The following is a 26,397-nucleotide window of genomic DNA, read 5'->3' on the forward strand; positions in this document are numbered from 1 at the left end:
AATTTTTGCAACTGCCATAGCATTCACCAAAACTGTACTGTCCACACTGGCATAATCAGGAATGCATATTTAAAAGAGGGAGCACTTTCCCTGCATAATCTTGCTGGGAATGTGTTTTCCTGCATTTGATACACGCTGGATTAACATTTTACTGATCTACTCCTTGTTTTTGCATTTGGAAAGGGACATTGTGTACCAAAATTTGCATTAGGTGACATATTTAATTTAGTTTTCAGCAAGAGTTTTCTTTGTTTTGTGCTTGCTGTGGCAAGAAGAAAAGTCCTTATTTTATTAATTACTCTCCAAGCTTGACTAAACAGGATGATCTAGTTACCAAAATAAATTCATTGTCATAATTATGATGATTTATTTACAAAGTGTGTGTGTGTCATTTTCTTTCTCTTCATTTATTTATTCATTAATTATTTCTTTGTTTCAGTGATGCTTGAGGCATTAAAGGCTCTCTGCAATATTGTGTATAACAGTCCACAAGCTCAAGCGATTTGTGGCCAAAATCATGCTGTGGAAGCAGTGATTATACGGATGCGAACATATCCTGAAGGTGGCTGGCCTATTACTCTCAAATATTTTGACATGAAGCTTTTGTTTTTAATTACTGCTCTATGTTCATCAGTGAGACCCACTCTGCGGGGCCCTCTTCATGGGTATACATATTTAGTGGAGAGCTTGGACTTAATACTGAAAGAATCCAAAGGGAAACCTCTAACGGTAAATAATGTGAAATTTCTTAAATGTATACACTAATCTTCATTCTTCATCATAAGTGTGGCCAGCTATCTGTAAATTAATCCTTAGAGTGTTGTTTTACCTATCTTTACCACACATGCCCATTTCCAAGCCCATATTTCCCCTTCTGTGCACATTCTTTTCATTCTCTATACATCCTGATTAGCAAAAACAATGAATGTTAGTGCGAAATAAAGATTGTGGTGACAGACTGATTTGCAGCGATGTTTACCGTCGCGTCTGATTTAATGCAGCTTGGTACATTGGAAGCTCTGCTTTTTCTCAATAAATATTGTATTCTTGTTTGTTTATGGCATTCTGTAGAATAGTCATAATAGAAAAGAGCTTAACACACAAGATGCATTTCACAGAATTGAATAGCTGTTAAGGTATGCATTTTAGAGCCCATGGCCTTTTTTTCTTGTTTTGCTTCATACTATCACATTTCAAAATATGGAATAAAGAAGAGATGTTGCATCCCAGACAGGCACAACAAAAAGATCGATATACATTTGAGCTTTCAACCAAAAGGCTGTCTTCCAAAGAAGAAAACGCACACACACACACACACACACACACACACACACACACACACACACACGACCACTTTCTCAAGCCACTGAGAACGGCCTCAGTGGCCAGAGACAGTGGTCATGTGTGTGAGAGTTGTGCTTGTATGAATATGGGTGTGTGTGTCTGTCTTGATTTGAACAGTTTTGGTGGTTGCTTCACTTTCTTTTATATTTGTCAATTTGTAGTGGAAGAGTGGGCACAATGAGACACAAAATATTCAACCCCATTTTTTTTCAATGTGGGATGAAATATTATTAATCTAATTGTAACAGTTGTATATAGTGATACTGCTCCTACAGTGTAAAAAAAGCCATTAGTTAACAATAATAAGAATCCCACTGAAAAATCTGAATTAGTAAAGAAAATCTCAAATGTCCAATATTCTCTTGTTTGAGGGGTGGTGGAGTGAGAAGCAACAACAAATGTTATCAAACACTGAAATAATCAAGGTTTACATTAAAAGTTAGAAACCTTTGTTGGTGTTTTATTTTGTAATGATCCATGGTCTTAGGTAAAATCATTATAACATATGAGTTGGAAATATTGGGTACATCTGGCACATTGGGGGAAATAAATTTCCCATGACATTTTACACAAACTGTAAAACATTATTAGGAACAGATGTGGACTCTGACCATAAGTTATTGGTTATGAACTGGAAGTTAAAACTTAAAAAATTGAAAAGGTAGAAAATTAAGGAGATGAGACCTGGATAAGATAAAAGAACCAGAAGTTTTTGAGAGTTTCAGGGGGACCATTAGGCAACTTTTGACCAAAACAACGGGAAGAGAACACAATAGAAGATGAATGGTTAATAGAAATAAAATAGTGAAGGCAGCATATGACCAAGTAGGTGAAAAGGCAAGTCTTATTAGAAATCCTTGAATAACACAGGAGATATTGAATGTAATAAATACAAGGAGACATTATAAAAATGCAGTAAGTGAAGCAGTTGAAAAGGAATACAGACACACAAAAAATGAGATTGGAAGAAAGTGCAAAATGGCTAAGCAGGAATGGCTAGAAGACAAATGCAAGGCTGCAGAAGCATGTGTAACTAGAGAAGAAAGATAGATACTACCTACAGGATGATTAAAGAGACCTGAGAAAAAGAGAAGCAGCTGTATGGTTCTTAAAATCTCAGATGACAAGCAAGTGCTAGACAAACTAGGGAAAGCTGAAAGATGGAAGGAATGTGTAGAGGGGCTCTACAAGAGACATGAACTTGAAAACAGTATTATAGAAAGGGAAGAGGGAGTATACGAAGATAAGGTGAAATGTGTTACTGCGAGAACAGTTTGACAGAGTGCTGGAAGACATGAGGCAAAACAATCCCCATGCAGTAGACAACATTCCCTCAGAATTGTGAAGATCCTTGGAAGAGGCAACCATGACAAATATATCACATCTGCTGTGCAAGATGTATGAGACAGGAAGAATGTAACAATTCCCATTCCAAAGAAAGCAACTACTCATAGGTGCAAATATTACCAAACTGTTAGTTCAGTAAGTCACAGTTGCAAAATACTGTCATGAATTATTTCTGGAAGAGTGGAAGAATTGGTAGAAGTTATCATCTGGGAAGATCAGTTTGGGTTCCGGAGAAATGTAGAAACATGCAAGGCAAAACTGGTCCCACAACTTATGTTAGAAAATAGGTTTTAGAAAGGCAAACCTACATTATAATATTTGTAGACTTAGATAAAACTTGTAACAATGTTGACTGGAACATGCTCTTTGAAATTGCGAAGATGGCAGAGATAAAATACAGCGAGTTGAAGAATATATAAAGTTTATAAAGAAACCAGACAGCAGTTATAAGAGTCAAAGAACATGAAAGGCAAGCAGTAGTTGAGAAGGGAGTGAGGTATGGTTGTAACCAATCCATGAAGTTTAACAATCTGTACATTGAGGAAGTAATAAAGGAAACCAAAGAATAATTTGGAGAGGGAATGATGAAAGTTCAGGAAGATAAAAAGTAAAAACTAAACGGTTTACTGATGACATTCCAATTCTGTCAGAGACAGCAAAGGACTTGGAAGAGAAGTTGAACGAAATGGATAGTGCTTTGACAAGAGGTTATAATATGAGCATCAACAAAAGCAAAATAGGATAATGGAATGCAGTCATATTGTATCATCCAATACTGAAGGAAACAGATTAGGAAATGAGACACTAAAAGTAGTAGATGAGTTTTGCTATTCGGGCAGCAAAATAACTGATGATGACTGAAGTAGAAACATTATAAAATGCAGAAGACCGATGAGCTTAACCAAAATGCAGACTGACTGTAGAACGAAATTGTTTCTGCATTTCTGAGAAAGAGGAATTTGTTAAAGCCTGGTATAAATTTAAGTGTTAGGTAGGTTTGTGAAGATATTTGTCTTGTGTGGAAGTGAAATGTAGATGAAAAGTATTTCAGAAAAAAAGGAATAGAAGCTTCTGAAATATTATGCTGTAGAAGAAAGCTGAACTACAGATTGCAGAAATAGTGAGGAAGTACTGAACCTGAGTTGGTAAGAAAAGAAATTTATGGCACATCTTGAATAAAAGGAAGGATTGATTGATTGAATTTGGAGGTGAATGTTGGGGGTAAAAATTGTAGTGGGGGACCAAGGAATGAGTACAGTGTGCAGGTTCAGATGGATGTTGGATGTGGTAATTATTTGGAGATGACGACGAGTGCACAGGATAGACGACCGTGATAGGTTACTGTGGAGAGCTACAGCAAACTAGTCTCTGGACTGAAAACCACAACAATAACAGTAACAAGCTTCTCCTTTCACCACATTGCCATGTGATGTGTATTCCCTTGTATAATTATCATGATGGGATTGGAAGCTACTGTTGATAAGTAATAAATTATGGGACAGAATCTGTGCTCAGTAGTTATTTTTAGGAGGTAAAATGAGTTTTATTACCAATAGACACATATAAAAATCAAAGTGCTGCACTATCCAAGCTCACAGGACCAAACTTACTGAACTAATAGGATGAGAAGGATTCACCAGTGTCTGACTGACCTACCCTTCCTTTTAAACCTTCCTCAAACTATCCCTTTTCCCTCCCTAAAGAAGGATATATTAGTAATGAAAGCTTGGATAATGGTTCAGTTTTATTTACACACGTTTCTATCAACAGTACTATACATTTTGCCTCCTGAAGGTGATAACTGACCAGAAATTCTCTCCCATAATTTATTAGTTTTCTCAACTGAATGTTTGTGTGTATAAAAAGATATGCAAAAAGAAGTTACTATCAAATAAAGAGAAAAAATTTATTATCCTTTTACATGCTGTGCCATAAGTCCCTCTAATGAATTTTTCCTATACTGTGTTAATTTCTACAAAATATTTCTCTTTCATAAATTGTATTCTTATTCTTTGTAATTTTATCTCTGTTCTCCCTTTCTAATTTATGATACATAACTCAATAGTCTTTGACCTCTGTCTAATTTCTTCTGCAGTTCATATTCAGTTTCCTGCCTCACTCATTTAATCTTAAACAACTATAAACTGTTTAAAGCATGTTGTGTGTTTACAAAACATTCTTAGAACTATCCTCTACGGAGCCCATATCCCAGTTCTCCCCATTTATTAGTTCTCTAAAGAAAACTGTTTGCACACTTTGAACATATTCTGGAAGCCTGGTATCGTGTGTATTTCCAGCCATTCACACAAGAATTGCCATTCTGGTTTCTGGTTTAGCTATAGCATGTTTATTTACAGTTCAGTATTACAATAACTAACCTTAAATGAATTAAATTACAAGAACTGACATTTTTAAAACAATGAAGTCAATATAATGTTCTCTTCTATCATATTTATGCCAGTCATTTTTCATCTTTGTACAGATCTGGTGAATTATTATTTTGCATTTCTTGCAAGTCTAAGCTATTTCTGCAAGGGAAGCTGAGTTATTACTGCTGTTCTCCAAACATTTAATATTTTAGTGTTCATTTACAGAATAGCATTGCAAAAGCAGTTTATATGCTTTTATGTTTCAGGGTGAACAAGTCCAGTTTGTCTGTGAGATTTTGAAAGTGTTATTCAATCTCTCTCTTGGAGCAAATCAGACTGAAGAAGAACCGCACCACATACGTTTGGGTGCAATTTTATATCAATTGTTGCTTCTCAAATCAAGTAACCCAGCTGAATTGAATATGTAAGTTACATAACTAAAAGACAAAATTATTTAATTGGATAGATAAAAAATTTACTCACCAAGCAGCGGCAGAACACACACACACACACACACACACACACACACACACACACACACACACACAAGACAGTTGTAATTGGCAATCTTTCAGAGCCAGTGGCTCCTTCTCCAGGCAGAAGGAAGAGGGGTGAGAGGAAAGGGCTGGAGAGGTCTAGGAAAAGAAGTAGATTACGGGAAAGTCACCCAGAACTGTGGGTCAGGGGAGACTTACCATATGGGATGAGAAGGAAAGACTTCTTTCCTTCTCATCCCATATGGTAAGTCTCCCCTGGTGTTAACGTCCCTCCATGGGGTCGACCCAAGGTGTCATGATGACACCACCTGGTGGCTGCTGTGGCTGCACTGTCCTCTTGGACCCGTGAATCTGGGGGAAGAGAGACTGAAAGATCATCATGTATGTTACAGAGGTGAAGCTGATTTTGATGGCGGTGCTGCAAACCATCTGGACATGACACATGCATGCGCCAAGTCAATGGATGATCCCGCCTCACATCCACCGCCTGCTTCCGCTAAAGACCCTGTAAAAGACAATACCATGCGGTGCGAAGCGATACTTGCAGCCTCCCTTCGGCACTGGATGCTGAGGAAGGTGAAATAGTGTGCAGTGGCGATGGCCATGAAGCAATTCCACTGGCAATGGTCCACCCCATGGGTGGGAATGATATGAGGTGAGAAACTGTTGCAGTGCTTGATCCCTGGTGTGTGCGGACCAAAGTTTGGCCATCTGCTGCTTGAAAGTTCTGACAAAACTTTCAACTTTCCCGTTTTGACTATGGATGGAATGGTGCACTGGTTAGGACTAAGGATGGAATGGTGCACTGTTTAGATGCTTTATGCTATTGCACTCACAGAATGTTTCAAATTCATTTGAGGTGAACTTAGGTCTGTTGCCTGACACTAGTATTTCAGGTCAACCTTCGAGGCAAAAAATGGATGACAAAACCTGAATTGTGCTATGTGATGTTGTCGAGTTCATTGGTACAGCAGAAGGAAACTTGCTATATGGGTCAACCACAATCAACCAACGAGTGTTCCAAAAAGGTCCCGCAAAGTCTATATGCACACGTTGCCATGGTGATTGCGACTTAAGCCAAGAAGAGCATTTTTGTGGCGGAGCAGACTGATTTTCGGCACATGCGTGACACTGTGACATCATCTGTTCTATTTGGGTGTTCATACCATGCCTGTTACAGTGTTGACGCACTGATTGTTTCATACAAACAATGCCCCAGTGTTGTTGGTGAAGTAACTGCAACACTTCATTTTGCAAACTACAGAATTTTTTGTGCTATGCAAGGAATGAGGCCAAGATGTGGGAATGTACTTGAGCAAAATGTTCAAATATGAATCAGCTTCCATGGCCTGTGCAATTTTTCTATAATGCAGTAGAAATAACTGAAGCAATTCAGAATCCTGAGCATCGATGTGACAACAAGTTGCAGCAGAAGCGTCAAAGTCTATGTCAGGTCTAATTGGAAGACGTGAATGTGTGTGTCCGCATTATCATGTTTAGCTGTCAGATGATACGCAATCTCGTACTGGTATTGAGACAACAACAAAGCCCATCTTTGCAATTTTTGGGCAGTTTGTACAGGAACTCGAGTCGTCGGATGAAACAACTGCATAGGTTTGTGATCTGTTACAAAGTGGAATTGTCTGTCATACAGATAGTGGTGGAATTTGGTGACACCATATACAATAGCCATTGCCTCTTTCTCAATTTGTGAATAGTTATACTGAGCTTTGGACAACACTTTTGATGCAAAAGCAGTAGGTCTGTCTTTATCACCAATTCGGTGTGAAAGCACTGCACTGATTCCATAAGAGGAAGCATCAACTTCCAATACATCTGGTTTGTCAGGATCAAAGTGAACTAAGCATCGATCACTGAGCAATGCATCTTTAAGTTTTTGAAAAGCTATTTGGCACTCGTCTGTCCAAACAAAGGGGACATTCTTGCCACGCAAGTGATGCAATGGAGCTGCGATTTGTGCAGCAGTCCGTACGAACCAAATGTAATAGTTCATTTTCCCTAAGGCTGACTGCAGTTCTGTGATATTGCGAGTAACTGGCAAGTCGCATATGGTTAACAAATGCAACTGAAGAGGATGTACACCTTGACTGATTTATGACATGACGAAGATACTGCAACTCACGTTTTAAAAAAAATCACACTTGTCCAGTCTACACTTCAGTCCTGCATCAGACAACACTTGAAACAAAGCATGTAAATTTGCAATATGTTCTTCAGGTGTACGACCTGCTACAACAATATCGTCCAAATAGTTTGAACAGTTTGGCACTTGTGCAGTCAGCTGTTACAAATACTGTTGGAAAATGGAGGGTGTGGAAGCACTGCCAAAAGACAAATGCAAATATTTAAACAAGCCCATATGAGTATTAACTACACACACGTTTTGAGATTCTTCATCGAGCGCAAATCAATTTTTGAAAAGTAGCATCCAGTGCCTAATTTGTCGATGAGATCCTCTGGGCGTGGCAGTGGGATGGTATCAATGACAATTTGTGGGTTGACTTAAAGTCAACACAGAGGAGAATGCGACCTTAAGGTTTGGGGAGAAAAACCAGTGGATTAGCCCATTGACTGGCTGATATGGGTGCTATGACTCCAGGATCTTGCAATTCCTTAAGTTCAGCAGTGACTTTGTCCCATAATGCAATGGGAACAGTTCTGGCCTGGCAAAATTTCAGCTGAGCATCGTCTTTCAGCGTAATATGTGCAGCAAAATGGTTAGCTTTTCCTAAACCTCCAGGAAAGAATTCCAGGAATTCTTTTAGCATGCTAGCTACACTGTCTTTTTGCATTGAATGCGGACACTGACAGCACATTGTCCTGAATGTTAAAGCCAAACAAATCAAAAGAATCAAGGCCAAATATATTCTCACACTCATGTGATTGTAGCACTGTAAAAATTTCCGTTTGCATATGCGAGCGATACATGGCAGGCAAAGTACATGTTCCAAGAACGGGAATGTCGTGTCCATTATAATCTGTCAGCTGTGTGCTAGTTTTAGACAGGTGTGGAGAGCCTAACAGTTCATATGTGTGACACTTTAGCAATGTGACAGAGGCACCTGTGTCCAACTGAAATTTCACATGTTTCCCACAACTAAGTAAATGAACAAAAAAGTTTATTTGACTGACGTATCACTGTAGAAACTGCACGCTTGCTAGTTTCAGACTTGGAATATACTGCATTAATGACATGGGCCTTGTGACTAGAGTTTTGTGAGTGGGCTGAATTCTTATGTTTGTTCCATTGCAAACATGGATTTTCACATGTCCTTCCTAGCACAAGCATAACACTGAACTTGTCGGGAGGGGCAGTCTTGGTGTTTGTGGCATGAATAACACCTAGGGCAAGACTTAATTCTGTTTGCCTGTGTAGCACCTAGGGCAAGACTTAATTCTGTTTGCCTGTGTAGCCGCCTGTTTAGTGAACTGTATATGCGACATGGAAGATTGTTTACTCGGTGTGCTTAGTGCACACCACCAGTGCAGAATGGGGTAATCGCAGCTAAGGGACTCAACCCGACAAATAGCTGGCTGCTCAAATTTATGAGCCGAATAGGCACCGGAATCGTACTGATCTAGTATTTGTATTACCTGCTGAAATGATGGATCGGACTGTTTCAAAATTTGTTCTCTGGCTTTGACATTAGGTACATTGTACACAATCACATGACATAACATAACATCTGAATATAAAGCACCGCAAACACATTTAAATTTCCATTTCCCTGACATACATTGCAAATCTGTTACCCACTAAGTTTGTTCTGGCCATTTTTTGCTGTTAAAGAATTGATACCTAGCTGCTACCACATTCACTTGTTGGTCGTAATAGTTTGTTAGTGACTGTACAACCTGGCCTTAATCAAGTTCATTCGGAGTGGTGTTAGGAAAAAGTTTTTGCGTGAGGCGGAGCACTGCACTTCCTACTGTAGATAATAGATAAGGAAGTTTCACAGTACCTGGTACATTGTGGGCCAGTAAATGTGTGTCAGACTGTGATAACCACTCGAGCCATTCCTCTTCTTGGTCACAAAACTGTCAAAAAGATGGTATAGCAGCTGTAGTAGGCAGTGCTTGTACCGTCGGGCGTGCAATGTTGGCAAGTAGATGCTGCACCATGTTGAGTAGTGCTGATATGTGCTGCGTCTGAAACTGAAACATCTGCATTAACTGTGTGGCTTCTAACACTTGCGGCTGTGATGCCAGAGCAGGGGGTGGGACAGGATTGTTGGGCATGTTGGAAGACACAAATACAAAAAATATGCAAGGCAAGCAATCTAAATAATGACGAAATCGGAGAAAAGTTCTGCATCGCCCATCTGAAATCACTGATAAGCAAAAATGGCGAACGCTCCTGCAAAGTAAAGACGAAAGAATTAAGGTGCCTGCAAAAATATGTCCGTAGCTGTCAGCAGGGAGTTCGGAGGATTCTTGTTGTCAGCTTTTGGCCCTTGCCCACTTGTCTCGTATAGGGTGCCTTAAAGGATGCTGTGTTCTTGGAATGCTACACAGCAATTCAAGCAAGTAACATTAGTAGTTTTATTTCAATAAATCAGATTGACAATACTTAACTTGGAGATTTAAAGGAGTAGTCACACGCAATGGGCAACATACAAACAAGTAATGCTCGTCACAATAGATAAAGTCCAAACAAGCAATGGACATGGGTTGTAACACTCTCAGCTATGCCATGCTATGTTCTGCAAATACATTCCACTAATGCCTGTATACTGAGCTGATCTGAGCAGCCGAGGCTGGCAGGAGTGACGCTTATATTCACTTCTTGCAGGTGTCGCTCTTGTCATGGTGTGGTCCTAATCAGCGCACCATTGGCCAACATCGTCTCACTGCCTTCTCCGGTCTTCCATTCTTTATCTTCGTTCTGGCACTTTTGGTTACACCAGAACACTTTGATTCTCTTCTGGTCCAGTTTTCTCACAGTGTTTCACTACCATACAATGCTGTATTCCAGATGTGCATTCACAGCTATGTCTTGCTCAAATTAAGGCCTATGTTTGATTCTAGAAGATGTCTCTTGGCCAGAAATGCTCTTTTTGCTAATGTTAGTCTGCTTTTTATGTCCTCCTTGCTCAGTTTGTTGTGGGTTATTTTGCTGCCTAGGTAGCAGAATTCCTTAGCTTCATCTACTTCATGATCCCTAGTCCTGATGTTAAGGTTCTCGCTGTTTTCATTTCTGCTTTTTCTCATTACTTTTATCTCTTCGATTTAATCTCAGTCTATTTTCTGTACTCGGAAGACTCTTCATCCCATTCAGAATGTCCTGTAATTCTTCTTCACTTTCACTGAGAATAGCAATGTCATCAGTGAATCTTATTATTGATGTCCTTTCATCTTGAATTTTAATTCTACTGTTGAACGTTCCTTTAATTTCCACCATTATTTCTTCGATGTATAGATTGAACAGTAGGAGCAAGAGATTACAACCCCGTCTTACACCCTTTATAATTTGAGCATTTAATTCTTGGTTTCCATTCTTATTGAATTCTTATTGTTTCCTTTTGGCTCTTGTACATATTGTATATTACCCATCTTCTGCGTTAGCTTATCCCTATTTTTCTCATAATTTTGAACATCTTGCACCGTTTGACACTGTTGAATGCTTTTTCCAGGTCAACAAATCCTATGAACATGAACATGTCTTGATTTTTCTTTAGTCTCACTTCCATTATCAAACTCAACATCAGAACTGCTTCTCTGATCCCCACACTTTTCCTAAAGCCAGACTGATCATCATCTAACACATCATCAGTTTTCCTTTCCATTCTTATGTATATTATTCTTGTCAGCAACTTTGATTCGGAAGCTGTTAAGCAGTCTCAGATTTGTTAGCTCTTGCAATCTTCAGAATTGTGTGGATGATATTTTTCCGGAAGTCAAATGATATATTGCCAGACTGATACATTCTACACACCCAGGTGAATAGTTGTTTTGTTGCCATTTCCCCCAGTGATTTTAGGAATTCTGATGGAGTTTGTGTATCCTTTCTTACTTATTTGATCTTAAGTCTTCCAAAGCCGTTTTAAGTTCTGTCACATCATCAGACATGTCTTCCTCTTTATAGAGGAATCTGTGTACTCTTTCCATGTATCCACTCTCTCCTGTGTATTTAACAGTGGAATTCCCATTGCACTCTTAATGTTACCATTGTTGCTTTTAATTTCATAGAAGGTTGTTTTGACTTTTCTGTATGCTGACTCAGTTCTTCTGACAATCATTTCTTTTTTGATTTCTTCACATTTTTCATGCAGCTGTTTCACCTTAGCTTCCCTGCACTTCCTATTTATTTCATTCCTAAGTAACTTTTACGAGAGCTGTTCAATAAGTAATGCGCCACTTTTTCTTGTCAGAACGTATTTATTGTTAAGAGTCAGAATTTGGTGATAATGTACGTCAACATGTCTTGTCCATGACCTATTTTTCTACGTAGTCTACATTCTGTGGCTGTATGCCAACATTGTGGATGAGCATATATTCCCTGCTGGTAAAAGCTCTTGTCCTGTAAGCATAGCCATATTTTCGCTGCATGATTGACACTCTCGTCATCTTCAAATTGTGTTCCCCCTAGATAATTTTTAAGTGGCCCAAAGAGATGGAAGTCTGTGGGTGAATGATTCAGCATATCTTGAGCAGTGGCTGTGATGGGACGTCCCAAGCATATCTGATCATGGAGCTCTGTTTCTGCATTTCCTGAGGCTGCAACTTCCTTTACCCATCGTCCAACTGTACTATCAACTGCAGCATCATCATGCACAGCATAAAAACATTTGTGGATGTCCATCACGGTTTCAAGAATTCAATAACAGCACGCTGCTTGTAATGTGAGTCATATGTAGACACCATTTTGACCCTGTACTAAGGCTCTGCCATCTGCCAGAACGGTTCGAATCATCACCAGTGTTCAGAACAAACACCAAATGTGAGGCACCAGCAAGGGCATTTGTTAATGTATATTAATGGCTTTTTTGGGGCATTACTTATTGGACGACCCTCATATTTCTGTATTCCTGAACATTTTTGTACTTCCTTCTTTTGTTGATCAGCTGTCCATTACCCGTGGTTCCTTTGCAGTTGGCTTCTTTGTACCTGTGATTTTGTTTCCAACTTCTGTGATTGCCCTTTTTAGAGATGTCCATTCCTCTTCAACTGAATTGCCTACTAAGCTATTCCTTATCGCAGTGTCTACAGCTCAGATAATTTCAAGCATATCTCCTCATTCCTTAGTACTTCCGTATCCCACTTGTTCGTGCATTGATTCTTCCTGAGTAGTCTCTTAAACTTCAGCGTACTCTTCAACCCTACTAAATTGTGATCTGAGTCTATATCTGCTCCTGGGTGTGCCTTACAATCCAGTATCTGATTTCAGAATCTCTGTCTGACCATGAAGTAAACTAACTGAAATCTTTCCTTATGCCCTGACCTTTTCCAAGTATACCTCCTTCTCTTGTGTTTCTTGAACAGAGTATTCACTATTGCCATCTGGAATTTTTTGCAGAACTCAATTAGTCGTTCTCCTCTCTCATTCCTAGCACCAAGCCCATGTTCTCCTGCAACCCTTTCTTGTACTCCTTCCCCTACAATCACATTCCAGTCCCACATGAATACTGGTTTTTCATCTCCCTTTACATAATGAATTACCCATTCAATATTCCCATCTACTTTCTCTCTCTCTCTCTCTCTCTCTCTCTCTTCATCTTCGGGGTGAACCATTGGCATGTATGCCTGAACTATTGTCGTCAGAGTTGCTCTTACAGGCTATTTACTCATGAAGTCATTCATCAGTGGGAGGAAAAGTGACTAAAGGTGAGGAATAATTAACTGCAAGCTGTGAAACCAATGGCCCCATCCATTTTGTTCCTCTGTCCAGTCATGAAGGCAATATAAAATGTCATTAACTTGTCTCTGTATAGTACTTAGCACTCTTATATATGGCTCTTTATTTGGGCTGGATGATTAATTTTTTGTTGCCCATGTGGCTTGTGCATTTCACTGTGTCTTATTTTAACAAAGTGATTTTTATTATTCTGGTGAGAGGGTAGCTGTAAATTTATGTGTGGTACTGCATTCTACTTTATCAGATGCCAGGATGAGTGTGATATGTGTTTTAAAATTTTGTGAATTGCTCTGGCCTAAACTTTCATGTTACAGAGTGTCTGGCTCATTCTTCGTAAGTGCAGTAATCAGCCAGGTTTAATTGCTGCTGTACTATTTTTGTGTCTTTCATAGTATTGTTTCCCTTTGAAAAAAACTTTTAGATTAAAGATTGGATTGTTGTGTGTGTGTGTGTGTGTGTGGGGGGGGGGGGGGGGGGGGGGTGGAGTGGGGGGCTGTGTTTCCTACCAAATATGTCATCATCATCATCATCATCATTATTACAGGTATGATATGTTGTTAAGAACCAAGTCAGGAAGGCTAGGGGTGATAAGATATTTGAAGTTTGTGAAGGTTGAGTAGCTCCTCAATCAGCCTAATGGGGCGGAGCGTTCCAATTCCAGTCCTCCCAAGGAAAAATCCATCACAATCTGAGAAATCGTACCCAGGTCCTCTGCATGGCAGTCAGACATGTTGAGAAGATGGACTGTGTCCTCAAATAATTACACGTTTAGTACTCAAATAATCACACATTAAAAGAGAGAGAGAGAGAGAGAGAGAGAGAGAGAGAGAGAGAGAGAGAGCTATTCTACAACTTCTTGGTGTCATCTGCTATGTTTCCAGTTTTCCTGGAATCTGTCAAAACAGATTTGGTGTGAGAAACTAACACAAGGTAAACATCATCTCATTTCTTAGAGCCTTATCTTTAACTTCATAATATTTGGATACAGATCTATTAACTTTCTTCTTTTCTTGAAGACCATTGAATGATTCTCTAGCTACTAATTTTATTCGTCTTTTATTAAAGCAATAGAATAGGGATTGAGTCATCAGAAACTGTCTTTATTCAGTTTTCTCCTGTTCATAAATATCTAATGTAAAGAGCTTCACAGATTTTCTCATACACGTCTGTTGTTCTCTTGGAGTGGTGACATTTTCTTGCCAGACCTGCAAAGAAAGATTAATTGGGGTAAGGATAGAGTAGAAGCATTTCAGGAGTGAGCATAGCATACTGCGCATGGGCTCAACATCAAATACATGACTTCAATAAAACACTGCTTGTTTACACTTTTTGCTTGGACCGAAACTTAAATGTATATGATCTTTTTTACACCTTTGTGTATTTTTAACTGCACTGGTGTTGTTATAGATGCAAAGCAAAGCAAGAACAGTTACGTTTTACAGGAAAGTACCACAAAGGTCTATTTATGGTTATTGTAAAAGTGAGAGCTGCTTTATATATTTAAAAGAAGCAAGTCACAATGTTATGCAATATAGGGCAATATTCTGTTATTGTTATGACCATGTATTGGCAAGGCAATGATAGACAGATAAATTCAATAGTGGAAAGAATTTTTTGATAGAGAGGAGTTTAGAGATGTGAGGCTTATGGGGTGATTCTGACAAGATCAAGACAAATATTGTAAACTCATTTCTGAAGCTTTGGTGGAATTTTCCTTCAGATTATTGTTCTCACTAGTTCATTGACGTCCACAAAATGCTAGTATATAAAATGCCATTATTTTGTTCACTGGGATTGATGAAATGATGTTGACCTTTAAACAGACAGTAAAGGAGAACTAAAACAATTTCTTCAAGGCACAGTTTTATTGCAACAAGTTTGTGCAAACCTTATTTCTATATGAGAGTGTGTGAAGGTGAGTGAAATGTATTTTTTTTTTTTTTTAGGTTTTTTCAGCTAATTTTCAGCAGCTGATATATAAAAAAACTCGTGACACTGAACTGCATTAACTGGTTTTTATTAATATTACCAGTTTTGGCCATAAAGCCATCATCTGCTGCCTAACAACATAACATTACAGTTTGTAGAACAACATTAAGACAAAAAAAATTGGTGCCTGGAAGTGACATAATAATATGCTTACAAAAATCAGTTATCTGTCATGAATATTGAAACACAAAGTGCTGAATATTTTAGTGAACATGAAACACAGAATAAAAATCTCATTCATAGAATTTATAAGTGCAGCAATCATCCTGTTCATATGAGATGACGACAACAAATACAAAGTGACTTGGCATCCCAGCCCAAAGATCTCCTTATATTGAAGATATACCATATATCGATATGTACATTACTTAATTATAAAATGTGACAAATAATGTAAAGATAGCTAAATCTTATCTCCACCATCGTCATGTATCATAATAATTTATTTTGTATACAATCATGCCATCCTAATACACAGAAAAAGCATACATCAAGGTCTCAGTTGACCTGGTCACTATATAAAGACAGAGAATGTGATATTGTATAAATTACAGTATTACAATATTGTAGAAATTATAGCACAGCCTAAAACAAAAATGATTCCTAACATAAAAATGATCCAATAATAATCCATTCCACATCAAACGGTCCCTTCCCTACAGCCTAGGTCTTCGTGGCAAACGAATCTGCTCCAGTCCGGAATCCCTGAGGCATTACACCAACAACCTGACAACAGCTTTCGCATCCCGCAACTACCCTCCCGACCTGGTACAGAAGCAAATAACCAGAGCCACTTCCTCATCCTCTCAAACCCAGAACCTCCCACAGAAGAACCACAAAAGTGCCCCACTTGTGACAGGATACTTTCCGGGACTGGATCAGATTCTGAATGTGGCTCTCCAGCAGGGATACGACTTCCTCAAATCCTGCCCTGAAATGAGATCCATCCTTCATGAAATCCTCCCCACTCCACCAAGAGTGTCTTTCCGCCGTCCACCTAACCTTCGTAACCTCTTGGTTCATCCCTATGAAATCCCCAAACCACCTTCCCTACCCTCTGGCTCCTACCCTTGTAACCGCCCCCGGTGTAAAACCTGTCCCATGCACCCTCCCACCACCACCTACTCCAGTCCTGTAACCCGGAAGGTGTACACAATCAAAGGCAGAGCCACGTGTGAAAGCACCCACGTGATCTACCAACTGACCTGCCTACACTGTGATGCATTCTATGTGGGAATGACCAGCAACAAACTGTCCATTCGCATGAATGGACACAGGCAGACAGTGTTTGTTGGTAATGAGGATCACCCTGTGGCTAAACATGCCTTGGTGCACGGCCAGCACATCTTGGCACAGTGTTACACCGTCCGGGTTATCTGGATACTTCCCACTAACACCAACCTGTCAGAACTCCGGAGATGGGAACTTGCCCTTCAGCATATCCTCTCTTCTCGCTATCCGCCAGGCCTCAATCTCCGCTAATTTCTAATTTCAATCTGCCACCGCTCATACCTCACCTGTCTTTCAACACCATCTTTGCCTCTGTACTTCTGCCTCGACTGACATCTCTGCCCAAACTCTTTGCCTTTACAAATGTCTGCTTGTGTCTGTGTATGTGTGGATGGATATGTGTGTGTGTGCGAGTGTATACCTGTCCTTTTTTCCCCCTAAGGTAAGTCTTTCCGCTCCCGGGATTGGAATGACTCCTTACCCTCTCCCTTAAAACCCATATCCTTTTGTCTTTCCTTCTCCTTCCCTCTTTCCTGACGAGGCAACCGTTGGTTGCGAAAGCTTGAATTTTGTGTGTATGTTTGTGTTTGTTTGTGTGTCTGTCGACCTGCCAGCACTTTCATTTGGTAAGTCACATCATCTTTGTTTTTAAATATATAATGTATGGTTAGCTTTAAAAAAATGGATGACAGTCAAGAGGTTGAATAAAGAATGTCTTGGAAACAAGAGTCCGAATATTGAAATAACTTTCCAAACCACACAAAGCAGTTGCAACAAAAACAGCTTTTCAGTAAACACAAAAAATCAGCCTTACAACTCCGTTAGACAAATAAAGTAATAGTAACATCAGCAGTGCAAGTCTGTGTGTCAACTTGCGTGGATAAGTGGTCAGCATGTCTGACTGCCATCTAGAAAACCTGGACTTAATTCCCAGCACTGCCAGGGGTTAGTCCTTGGTAGATGGGAGGACGGAAATAGGGTGGACTCTACTTTGTGAGATTAACTGAAGAACTGCTTGAATGAGAAGTAACAGTTCCAAGGTCCAGTAGTGTGCTGATCCCATGCGCCTCCATACTGCATCCAAATAATGCCCTAAGCAGAGGATGAAACAATGGCTTGTCGGCATTGCATCATCCTCTGCGCCTAATCATGGAGTTACTTGGTTTTTGTAGTGTAGTACAGTGAGTGAGACGCTTTTGTTGTCAGCTTCCTGTTTGTAATGTTCATTTTTTCCTTCAGTTGAGAAACTGTATTAACTTCAAATGATCCCATGTTGGAGAGATTTATAACAGTGCACTACATTTTCTTCTTTAGTTGACTGCTGTGTGGTTAGAATTATTTTCTTGTGCCTCCTGCCTATTTCCTATTTTTGAATCCTTGTAAGGTAAGCTGTTGGTAATTCACAGGAGTTAACATTAGATCAAATAACTAATCAGATACTGAATCGAATTTGGGAGAAAAGAAAGTTTTTGGCACAAATTGACTACAAAAAGGAATCGATTGACAGGACTCATCCTGAGGCAGGAAGGAAGTATGAAGGCAAAAACTGTAGACAGAGACCTAGGCATGAATGCAGCAAGCAGAGTTAAATGGATACAGGTTGCAGTAGATACAGGGTGGCACACGAAATGTGTTACCAATTGTTTCTTTCACAATTTACGATGCACATTAGATATCCCGCTGGGATCTCTACAGCAGTACCAGCAGAGCTTGGAACAAATGAGTTATGAAATGACGTGTAATTCACGATACTGCTGCTACAAGACTAGTTAGCAGCAGTGGCTGACAATGGAAGACTGACGACACAGCAACGATCGGCAATTGTGTTACTTTTTCATGAAACGAAAAGCCTTGTTGTGACTCAGAGGCGTTTTTGACAACAGTTTAACACACGTTGGGTCCCTTGCGAGAAGACCATCCACAGGTTGTACGATAAATTTGTACAGGAAGGAACAGTATTGGAAGTGAAGCGACCTCGGCCTAAGCCTGTTTGTTCGCCGGAGAATATTGAAGCGGTACGAGTTGCTGTGCAGAGAAGTCCCGGGAAATCATGTAGAATGGCAGCAGTGCAACTGGGAATATCCAGATGCTCCATCAACACATTCTTAAAAGTGACCTCCATATGTACCCATACAAGATGGCCTGTGCACAGCAGCTCACTGAAGAACACAAGCAGCAGAGCTCAGTGGGTGGAGGATAGGGAAGAAACTCTCAACAACATTTGGTTTTCAGATAAGGCGCATTTTCATTTAGACAGTGTTGTTAACAAACAGAATGTATGCTTTTGGGCCACTGAAAACCCACAAGTGCTTCATGAACGACAACATTATGCTCTGAGGATTACAGCGTGGGCAGCAATTTCCAGTCACGGACTTACTGGACCCTTTTTCTTTGAAGAAACTGTGAACAGCGAGCGGTATTTGAGCATGCTTCGCAATAGCTTCATTCCACAGCCTCTTGCTACTACCTTGTCCTTCAACACGCAGTGGTTCATGCAAGATGGAGTAACATCACATACTGCAAACACTGTGTTGGAGTTTTTTCACGAGTATTTCGACATGCGGAGCATTTCACTTAGGTTTCCAGGTCGCTTCAATGACGGACAAAATTGGCCCCCCAATAGCCCAGACCTCAATCCATGTGACTTTTTTCTTTGGGGGTACCTAAAGGAAAAAATTTTCCTGAAATGTCCACGTGATTTAATGGAGCTCAGAAGACTTATTCTTCAAGCTTCCAGTGAAATTACGGAAAACATATGCCGTAGGGTAATCACTAACTTCACGCTTGAAGGAAGTTAGGAAACAAAATGGTGGACATATTGAGCATTTGCTGAGTTAGAACAAATCTTGATAGACGGCTCTTCATTGTAGTATATGTTCCTTTCAGATTGTTTTGACAATAATGTTTATATTCAAAAACAAAATGGTGACATACATCGTGCACCACCCTGTACATATATATGAAAAGATTTGCACGGGATAGACTAGTTGGGAGAGCTGCATCAAACCAGTCTTCGGACTATAGACTACAGCAGCAACAACCATTACTTCATGCACACGCCAATTAGTGGGATCTTTGCAATGCAAATAGATACCTTCATTCTTTCTTACTCTACGCTGTTAATTTTTTTCCAGGCATGCAGTAAACTTACTAGTCAGTCTTCCTGGGAGCTGCTATTCAGAACTATTGACACTTGCAGACAGACTGTGCCCACCTGAGCTGGAATGTGAAGGATATAACATGGCAGTGGTGGAAATAATATTGGAACTGTTGGATGAAAAACTGGAAGACCAGGTAGTTATCGATTCTCTATTACCAAATGTCATGTGTGTTTTGGAGTTAATCTGGGAACATAGATCAATTTTGACATCATTCTTGATTGTGTACAAGCATTACCACATATACAGTTCACTAATTTGAATTTAACTACATAAGCTATTGCCCACAAAACCTATGTCAAACATTATTTCTTATTACTATTCTATGTTTCTGATTTATGTAACTAAAAAGGAATCTACACTTTGTCCCTAGATCTGCCCCAAGAGTCACATTTAAATAGCAAAAATTAAGAGTTGGAAGATTCTTACATGTTTATTCTCCTGAAGCTGCAGTTTAATAATGAATTCAGAGCTATATATGTTATTTAAAATGCTAAACCTAAAATAATAAGTGAATAATAATACTATGGACACTTCAACATTTGTTATTTATTTATTTAACCTGATCAGCTTAGGGCCTTCAGGCCATCTCTTACCAGGGTTTCACAAATACAATATTTTTTTACATCATAGTTACTTGAGAAATACCAATAATTTTAGTATGACAAATAGTAATAAACTAGTATTAATAGAATTAAAAATGATTTCACCTCTATTAATACTACAGCTGCTGCCACCAGTAATAATAATAATAATAATAATAGTAAATAACAGCAATAAAATAATAACAACAACAATAATAATAGTAATAGTGGCAGATACAAAACATATTTATTGGATAGATGAAAGAATCTACTCATTAAGTGATGGCATGAGAACATACAGATAAAGATATCGATATTTGCAAGCTATTGGAGCCTTCTTCTGGCAGAACGGTTGAAGGGGAAGGAAGAGGGATGAAGGAAAAGAACTGGCGAGATGCAGGAAATGGACAGAGTTTGAAAAAGGCACCCAGAACTCATGGGCAGAAAGGATGAGATTCCTTGTCATCTGATGTGCGAAAATCTCTGCACTTGTCTGCATGCAGCCAGGATAGCTATGCAAATGATGTTGAAATATGATCAAGGAGTGAAACATCACAGACATCAGACACAGGTGATCATAACCAGTTCCAGGTGACATGAGCACTTCAGAGAAAGAGCTTTCAGGGTAACATTGCTGTAATCAACAGTTGGAAGAATAAGTGGTTGTACAAGTTCTTTTTTTTTTCCTTCTGGTTTCCCCCCCCCCCCAGAACGAAAGGGAAGATCTTTTTAAATTTTTGTAGGGCATTCCATCTTGCTCATTGTGGCTGTGCTCAGTCCAATTTAGATTTATGTGCATTTTTGGTCCTAGATCCTTTCCTGAGAGCGAAAAATTGATATTTGTTCCATTTAGTATTGAAGATGATAGGGTTCCCCAATATTTCGGGCTAACGAGTCTAGAATGACCAACAGAGCCACTTGTGGTTTGAATGCGTTGAATTTTGACCCTGTATTCTGTGCCCATTTTGACAGTGCCTACAGGTCAGTCATGAAACTCTCAAAAGCAATATTCAAGTTTATTAGATACAACTGGAGGTCATCAACATACATGTGGTAGTTGCAGGAGGACAAAACTGATGACATAGCATTGCTGTACAGGGAAAGAGTATAGGACCTAACACTGAACCCTGGGGAATGCCTCATTCTGCCAGCTTCCGTTGAGACTTTATGATGCCTGACACAATGTTTTGCTGGCAAGATGTCAGGTACAAGCGAAACCGTTCCACTATGTTGCTGAAAAATGTAGGCTGCTAATTTTGCCAAGTAAAATGTCGAAGTCAACAGTTTCAAAACCTTTGCTGATGTCTAACATAGGAAGCACACAATAGTCACCTCTTGTCTGTCCAAGGCAACCTTCAGGTTGTCTATTACCTTTATTACGGCACATGTTGCACTGCAATGATTACAGAAAGCTGATTAGTATTCATCCAGTAGATTGTTTTTAGTTAACTAGTTGGTTAACTGGTTCCGGACTGTGTATTCTAAGGCCTTGGATGTCGCCTAAAGATGTCACCTGAAGTACATAAATAGGTCAGTAACCAGAGTGCGCTATTACATTGTCCTTTTTGAAGTAGTGGCTTAACTAGTCCCTGTTTCCAGGCCTCGGGGGGAACATTTGTGGTTCAGGAGTGGTTGAAGATATTTATTATAGTGGGCAGTAGTGGGTCAGTAATAAGCTTCATCATTAGGACTATGGTGGCATTGTGTCCAGTAGATGCTGATCTGATACACATGTTGATGTGTTTGATAGTATTGCAAATAAAAGTTTTAGACAGAATTCTGCATGACTACTGTCATTTATCCGCAGGAAGTAATCAATAAGTATCTGTTTTATTTTTTTACCTTACTAATCAGCTCATAGCAATGTACACACACAGTTAAAAAACTGAGGTTTCCTTCATTTTCAAAATTCAGTGCTTCAGGTAAATTCTTCATAATTTGTTACATCATTATGGAACCACAGCAGTCATACTTGCTGTTATAACGAGCTGTCCAAACTTCAATAAATTTTTGATGTTGGATTCTGGTAACTGGTTTCAGTCTACAAGACTATCTTCTGACCAGAGGTACTAGATGATATGAGGAGATGGTTCAGTGAGCTGTGTAGTAGCGACTGGTATTTGTCATGAACTGAACATTTGGAAAAGTGACAAGTTCCAGCTGGCACTACACAGCAGTTCTGTGAACCAGCTCCTCCCTTCATATGGAGCCTCTGCTCTGAAGATGGTCTTACAGATTGAAACCGATAACCAGAATCAAAAGTAAATAATTTATTGTGATTTGGTCTGCTTTTACTAAAAAAAACGAGATGCATCCAGAAAGTAAGTTCCGATCATGTCCAGAGGTGGCATGAGTAGTCGGATAGGAATGTGCATGCACAGGAGCGGAGAGGATTTATGTGGAATACTGCAGTGCAGTTTGAGTCTTATTGTAACAGTGGGTACCTCACAGTCCTGGGATAAAATGGCTGCTCTGATATTGTCTCCCATCAGCTGCAAGATTCCTGCAGTTATCCAATTTTTGCATGCTCAGAAGCAGTCTCCAGCATGGATTCATTGCCAGTTGTGCCATGTGTATGGACACAACACTGTGAGCGACAGTACATTCAGACAATGGTGTAGGCAGTTCGCTGAAGGACAAACCAATATTCACAGTGAAGATCGTAGTGGTCGACCATCCCTGGTGACACCAGAACAGATGGAAAGTGTGTGGCAAGCAATTTTGCAGAGCTGGTGTTTCACAATTTCAGAATGCTCTCATCAATTCCCCCAGATGTCTCGCTTGCTCTTGCACAAAATTGTCTCCTAGTGGCTTGGTTTTCATAAAATGTGTTCACGATGCATGCCAAGGCAACTGACAAATGGACACAAAACCAGACATCTGGCCACAGCATTGACATTCCTACAGTGGCATGCAGAGAAAGGTGATGAGTTTCTCGACCATGTTGTTGCTGGATATGAAACATGGGCGCTACGTGGCACACCAGAAACAAAACAACAGTCCTTGCATTGGTGGTGTAGTTGTTCACTTGTGAAAGCCAAATTCAAGCAGATAATCTCTGTAAAAAAATCATGTTCACTTTCTTCTGGGAGCGATGTAGTGTCTTCCTGTGTGAGTTTTTACTGCAAGGGGAGATAGTGAACGATGATTGGTATTGTCAGAAATTGTAAAATCTGAGGAGGGCGATCCAGAACAAGTGATGTGAGATACTGAAAAGAGGCATTGCACTTGTGCAGACAATGCAAGACTCCATACAGCCAATCCACACGAATGTGTTGAATCGGTGTGGATCTTCGGCGATCCATCCTACAGTTCTGACCTTGCCCGAAGTGATTTTCATCTCTTCCATCTCTTGAAACATTTTCTGGCAGGAAAAAGTTTCCTTAATGATACTGAGATGCAGACTGAAGTGACTGTGGCTTCGGGAATTGGTGGCAGACTCATATTATATGGGTATACAATTGATAGTGCACCATTACAATAAATGCATCATCAATGGTGGTAACTACATTGAGAAGCAGCCAGTGAACCTGTGTAAACATTCCAATATATATTTTGCACTTAGTCATATTTTTGTTTTCTTTATCAATCGTTGAAACTTACGTTCTGGGTGCACCTTGTAATAAATTCTTAATGGTCTTGGTTCAGCCGTTGTAAGTAATGTGTGAAGTTGCGATGCCAGGGGAAGAATAGAGCTATGACATTATAGAATTTAGAGCTAAGTGTGCAAAGGACAAATGAAGTAAATTTCAGAATGGTCTCAATGCCAGGCATGGGAATGGGAAGACAGGTGAAATGGTACCTGTAAATGAGTAAAAAGTTTAGTAATTGGGTTATTTGCTAAAATAGATATGTCTTTTGCTACTTGAGAAGAAGGAAGGAATATTTAGAATTGCTGGCAGGATTAATTTTGAAGTAAAACTCTTTAAGAGAAAAGATAATACATGCTTATTTCTGATTGGTGGTTTTGTAGGTAATCAAGAAACATCCTGAGTCTCTGTGTCCACTACTCACAGTCTTAGCCAAGGGAGCAAGACATCAGCGCCCAATTCGGAAGTTCCTAAGAGCAAGAATCTTACCTCCACTTGGTGATCAAGTATTAACAAGACCAGAAGAGGGTGACACAATGCGGAATAAACTATGTCGTTTGCTGACAGCAGCAAATCCAGACACCAATATTTCACAGCTGGCTGCTGACCTTCTGTTCGTGCTATGCAAGGAGAATGGTATGCTATTTTTTTATGTTGTCTAAATAATTGTAAGAACTGTGGAGCATCTCTGTCAGTTTTCCTACTTCTGTCCTCTGCTCACTCAGAGAGAAGTGATATACATATGTTCTATGAGATTTGACCTCTAGAGAATATCATAAGTCTGTAAATACAGTTTGTCTTGTATGTTACTGGATCAAGAGCTTATAAGATATTTGAAGATTAATAATACTTTATTTTATTATTTCTTTATAGAATTCTGTATACTGCAGATGCATTTGATTTACTGGAAACTTTTGATTTCGTGTCTTCCTTGCTTACATATGATAACATCTCAGTTAAAGTCTGATAAGCAACAGAACTAATAATAAAACTTCTAATTTTAAACAGAGAGATGAAATAGAAGCTATTACAGTCCTCCTCCTGCTCTTGTTCCTGTTCATGCTTCTTTCCGCCCCCCCCCCCCCCCCCCTCCTTATCACATTTTCCTGTATGCTACCTTTACCATTTTTTCTGCTAACCTCTTTTCAGCTAACTTACCCACACATCTATGATTAGTGATCAAGCCATTAAGGCTTCACACATAATTAAAAGCAGCATTTTATTGATTGTGGCCAGCTTAATTGAATGATGGTCAAGAGACAAAGACATTAAGCAGTCATAACTTAGTAACTGATGCAGTCAGCATTTACATTCTTCTGTAACAGAGGTCATCATATATGTGTTGCTATGATGTGGTACATGTGAATACTATGGCAGTACAACGTACAAGAAACACAATATTTGGCATTTACATAGTGTACACATATGTGGCTGCTGCTGTGACGAAATGGGGACTGGTGATCTTGCCACAGTATTGGCATCAACACTGACTAGATTGTTAGCCAAATCTAGTGATCAGTCCTATTAATTAAGATTTCGTGTGCAACCTTGACTACATGGGCTTTCGACACCTAACATAAATAAAAAATTTACAACAGATCGTGTGTCACCTGGTTGGCAATGTCAACAAACTTGATAACCTTTTTTCTACTACCTTACGTCTTTCTTGCTAACTTACCTCTTTTACCCTCCTAACTTGCCCTATTTCCCTGCTAACTTGCCCTTTTTTCTGCTAACTTCCCTTTTTTATACTAACTTGCCCCTTTTTTCCACTAATTTGTCCTTTTTTCCACTAACTTGCCCTCATTCCTGCTAATTACTCTTTTTCCAATTTGTTTGTTCTCCCACTGTCATGCTTTTTTCCTACTGTCTTGCCTTTTTCGCTGCACTAGCCAGGCTTTTTTCTGATAACTAGCTTTTTCCCATAGACAGAAAAAATCCTCAAGCTCAACATTCAGCGTTTTCATTTGTGTAATTTCCCTGACCCAACTGCTTTTATTGCAATAGTTGCTACAAAAATGCTTTTCATTTGCCTGTGTTTGATTTATAAAATGCAATTTGTAATGATAGGTTACATCTGTGAAAGAGCTCGTAATGATAGGCTACATGTGTGAAAGAGCACAAGGAATACAAAACACAAAAAACAGGGAGAAATGGACAAAATAAACTTTTTGTCCATTTAATACATATCACCCCTCTAAGAAGCTGATATTGTAATATATGGAACAAATGTTCAACAGTTTATGGAAGCTTCAGGACACAATTAAGTGGTGATAGTTGAAGAAATTGTTGGAAATAAAGGGATAACTGGAAAGACTGTCACAGTAACCTGAAAAAATAATGGTCCAATAAACCTTAGTAAATAATCTGAACGTCTAACAGAAGATGCAGAGCAAAAAGGGGTTTCTCTATC

The 26,397-nt window shown here is 39.3% G+C and overlaps 1 protein-coding gene across 1 annotated transcript in view; it reads left to right on the forward strand.

The window, feature by feature from the left end:
* LOC126094944 (synembryn-A) overlaps positions 1 to 26,397 on the forward strand; it is a 128,203-nt gene that overhangs the window by 64,845 nt on the left and 36,961 nt on the right. The window contains exons 4-7 of the mRNA XM_049909595.1: positions 440 to 729; positions 5,327 to 5,484; positions 19,787 to 19,946; positions 24,368 to 24,620. Of these exons, the coding sequence (XP_049765552.1) occupies positions 440 to 729; positions 5,327 to 5,484; positions 19,787 to 19,946; positions 24,368 to 24,620 (861 nt within the window). The remainder of the gene's footprint in view (positions 1 to 439; positions 730 to 5,326; positions 5,485 to 19,786; positions 19,947 to 24,367; positions 24,621 to 26,397) is intronic.

This window comes from Schistocerca cancellata, chromosome 8 (genome assembly GCF_023864275.1).
Source record: "Schistocerca cancellata isolate TAMUIC-IGC-003103 chromosome 8, iqSchCanc2.1, whole genome shotgun sequence".
Lineage (NCBI taxonomy): Eukaryota > Metazoa > Arthropoda > Insecta > Orthoptera > Acrididae > Schistocerca > Schistocerca cancellata.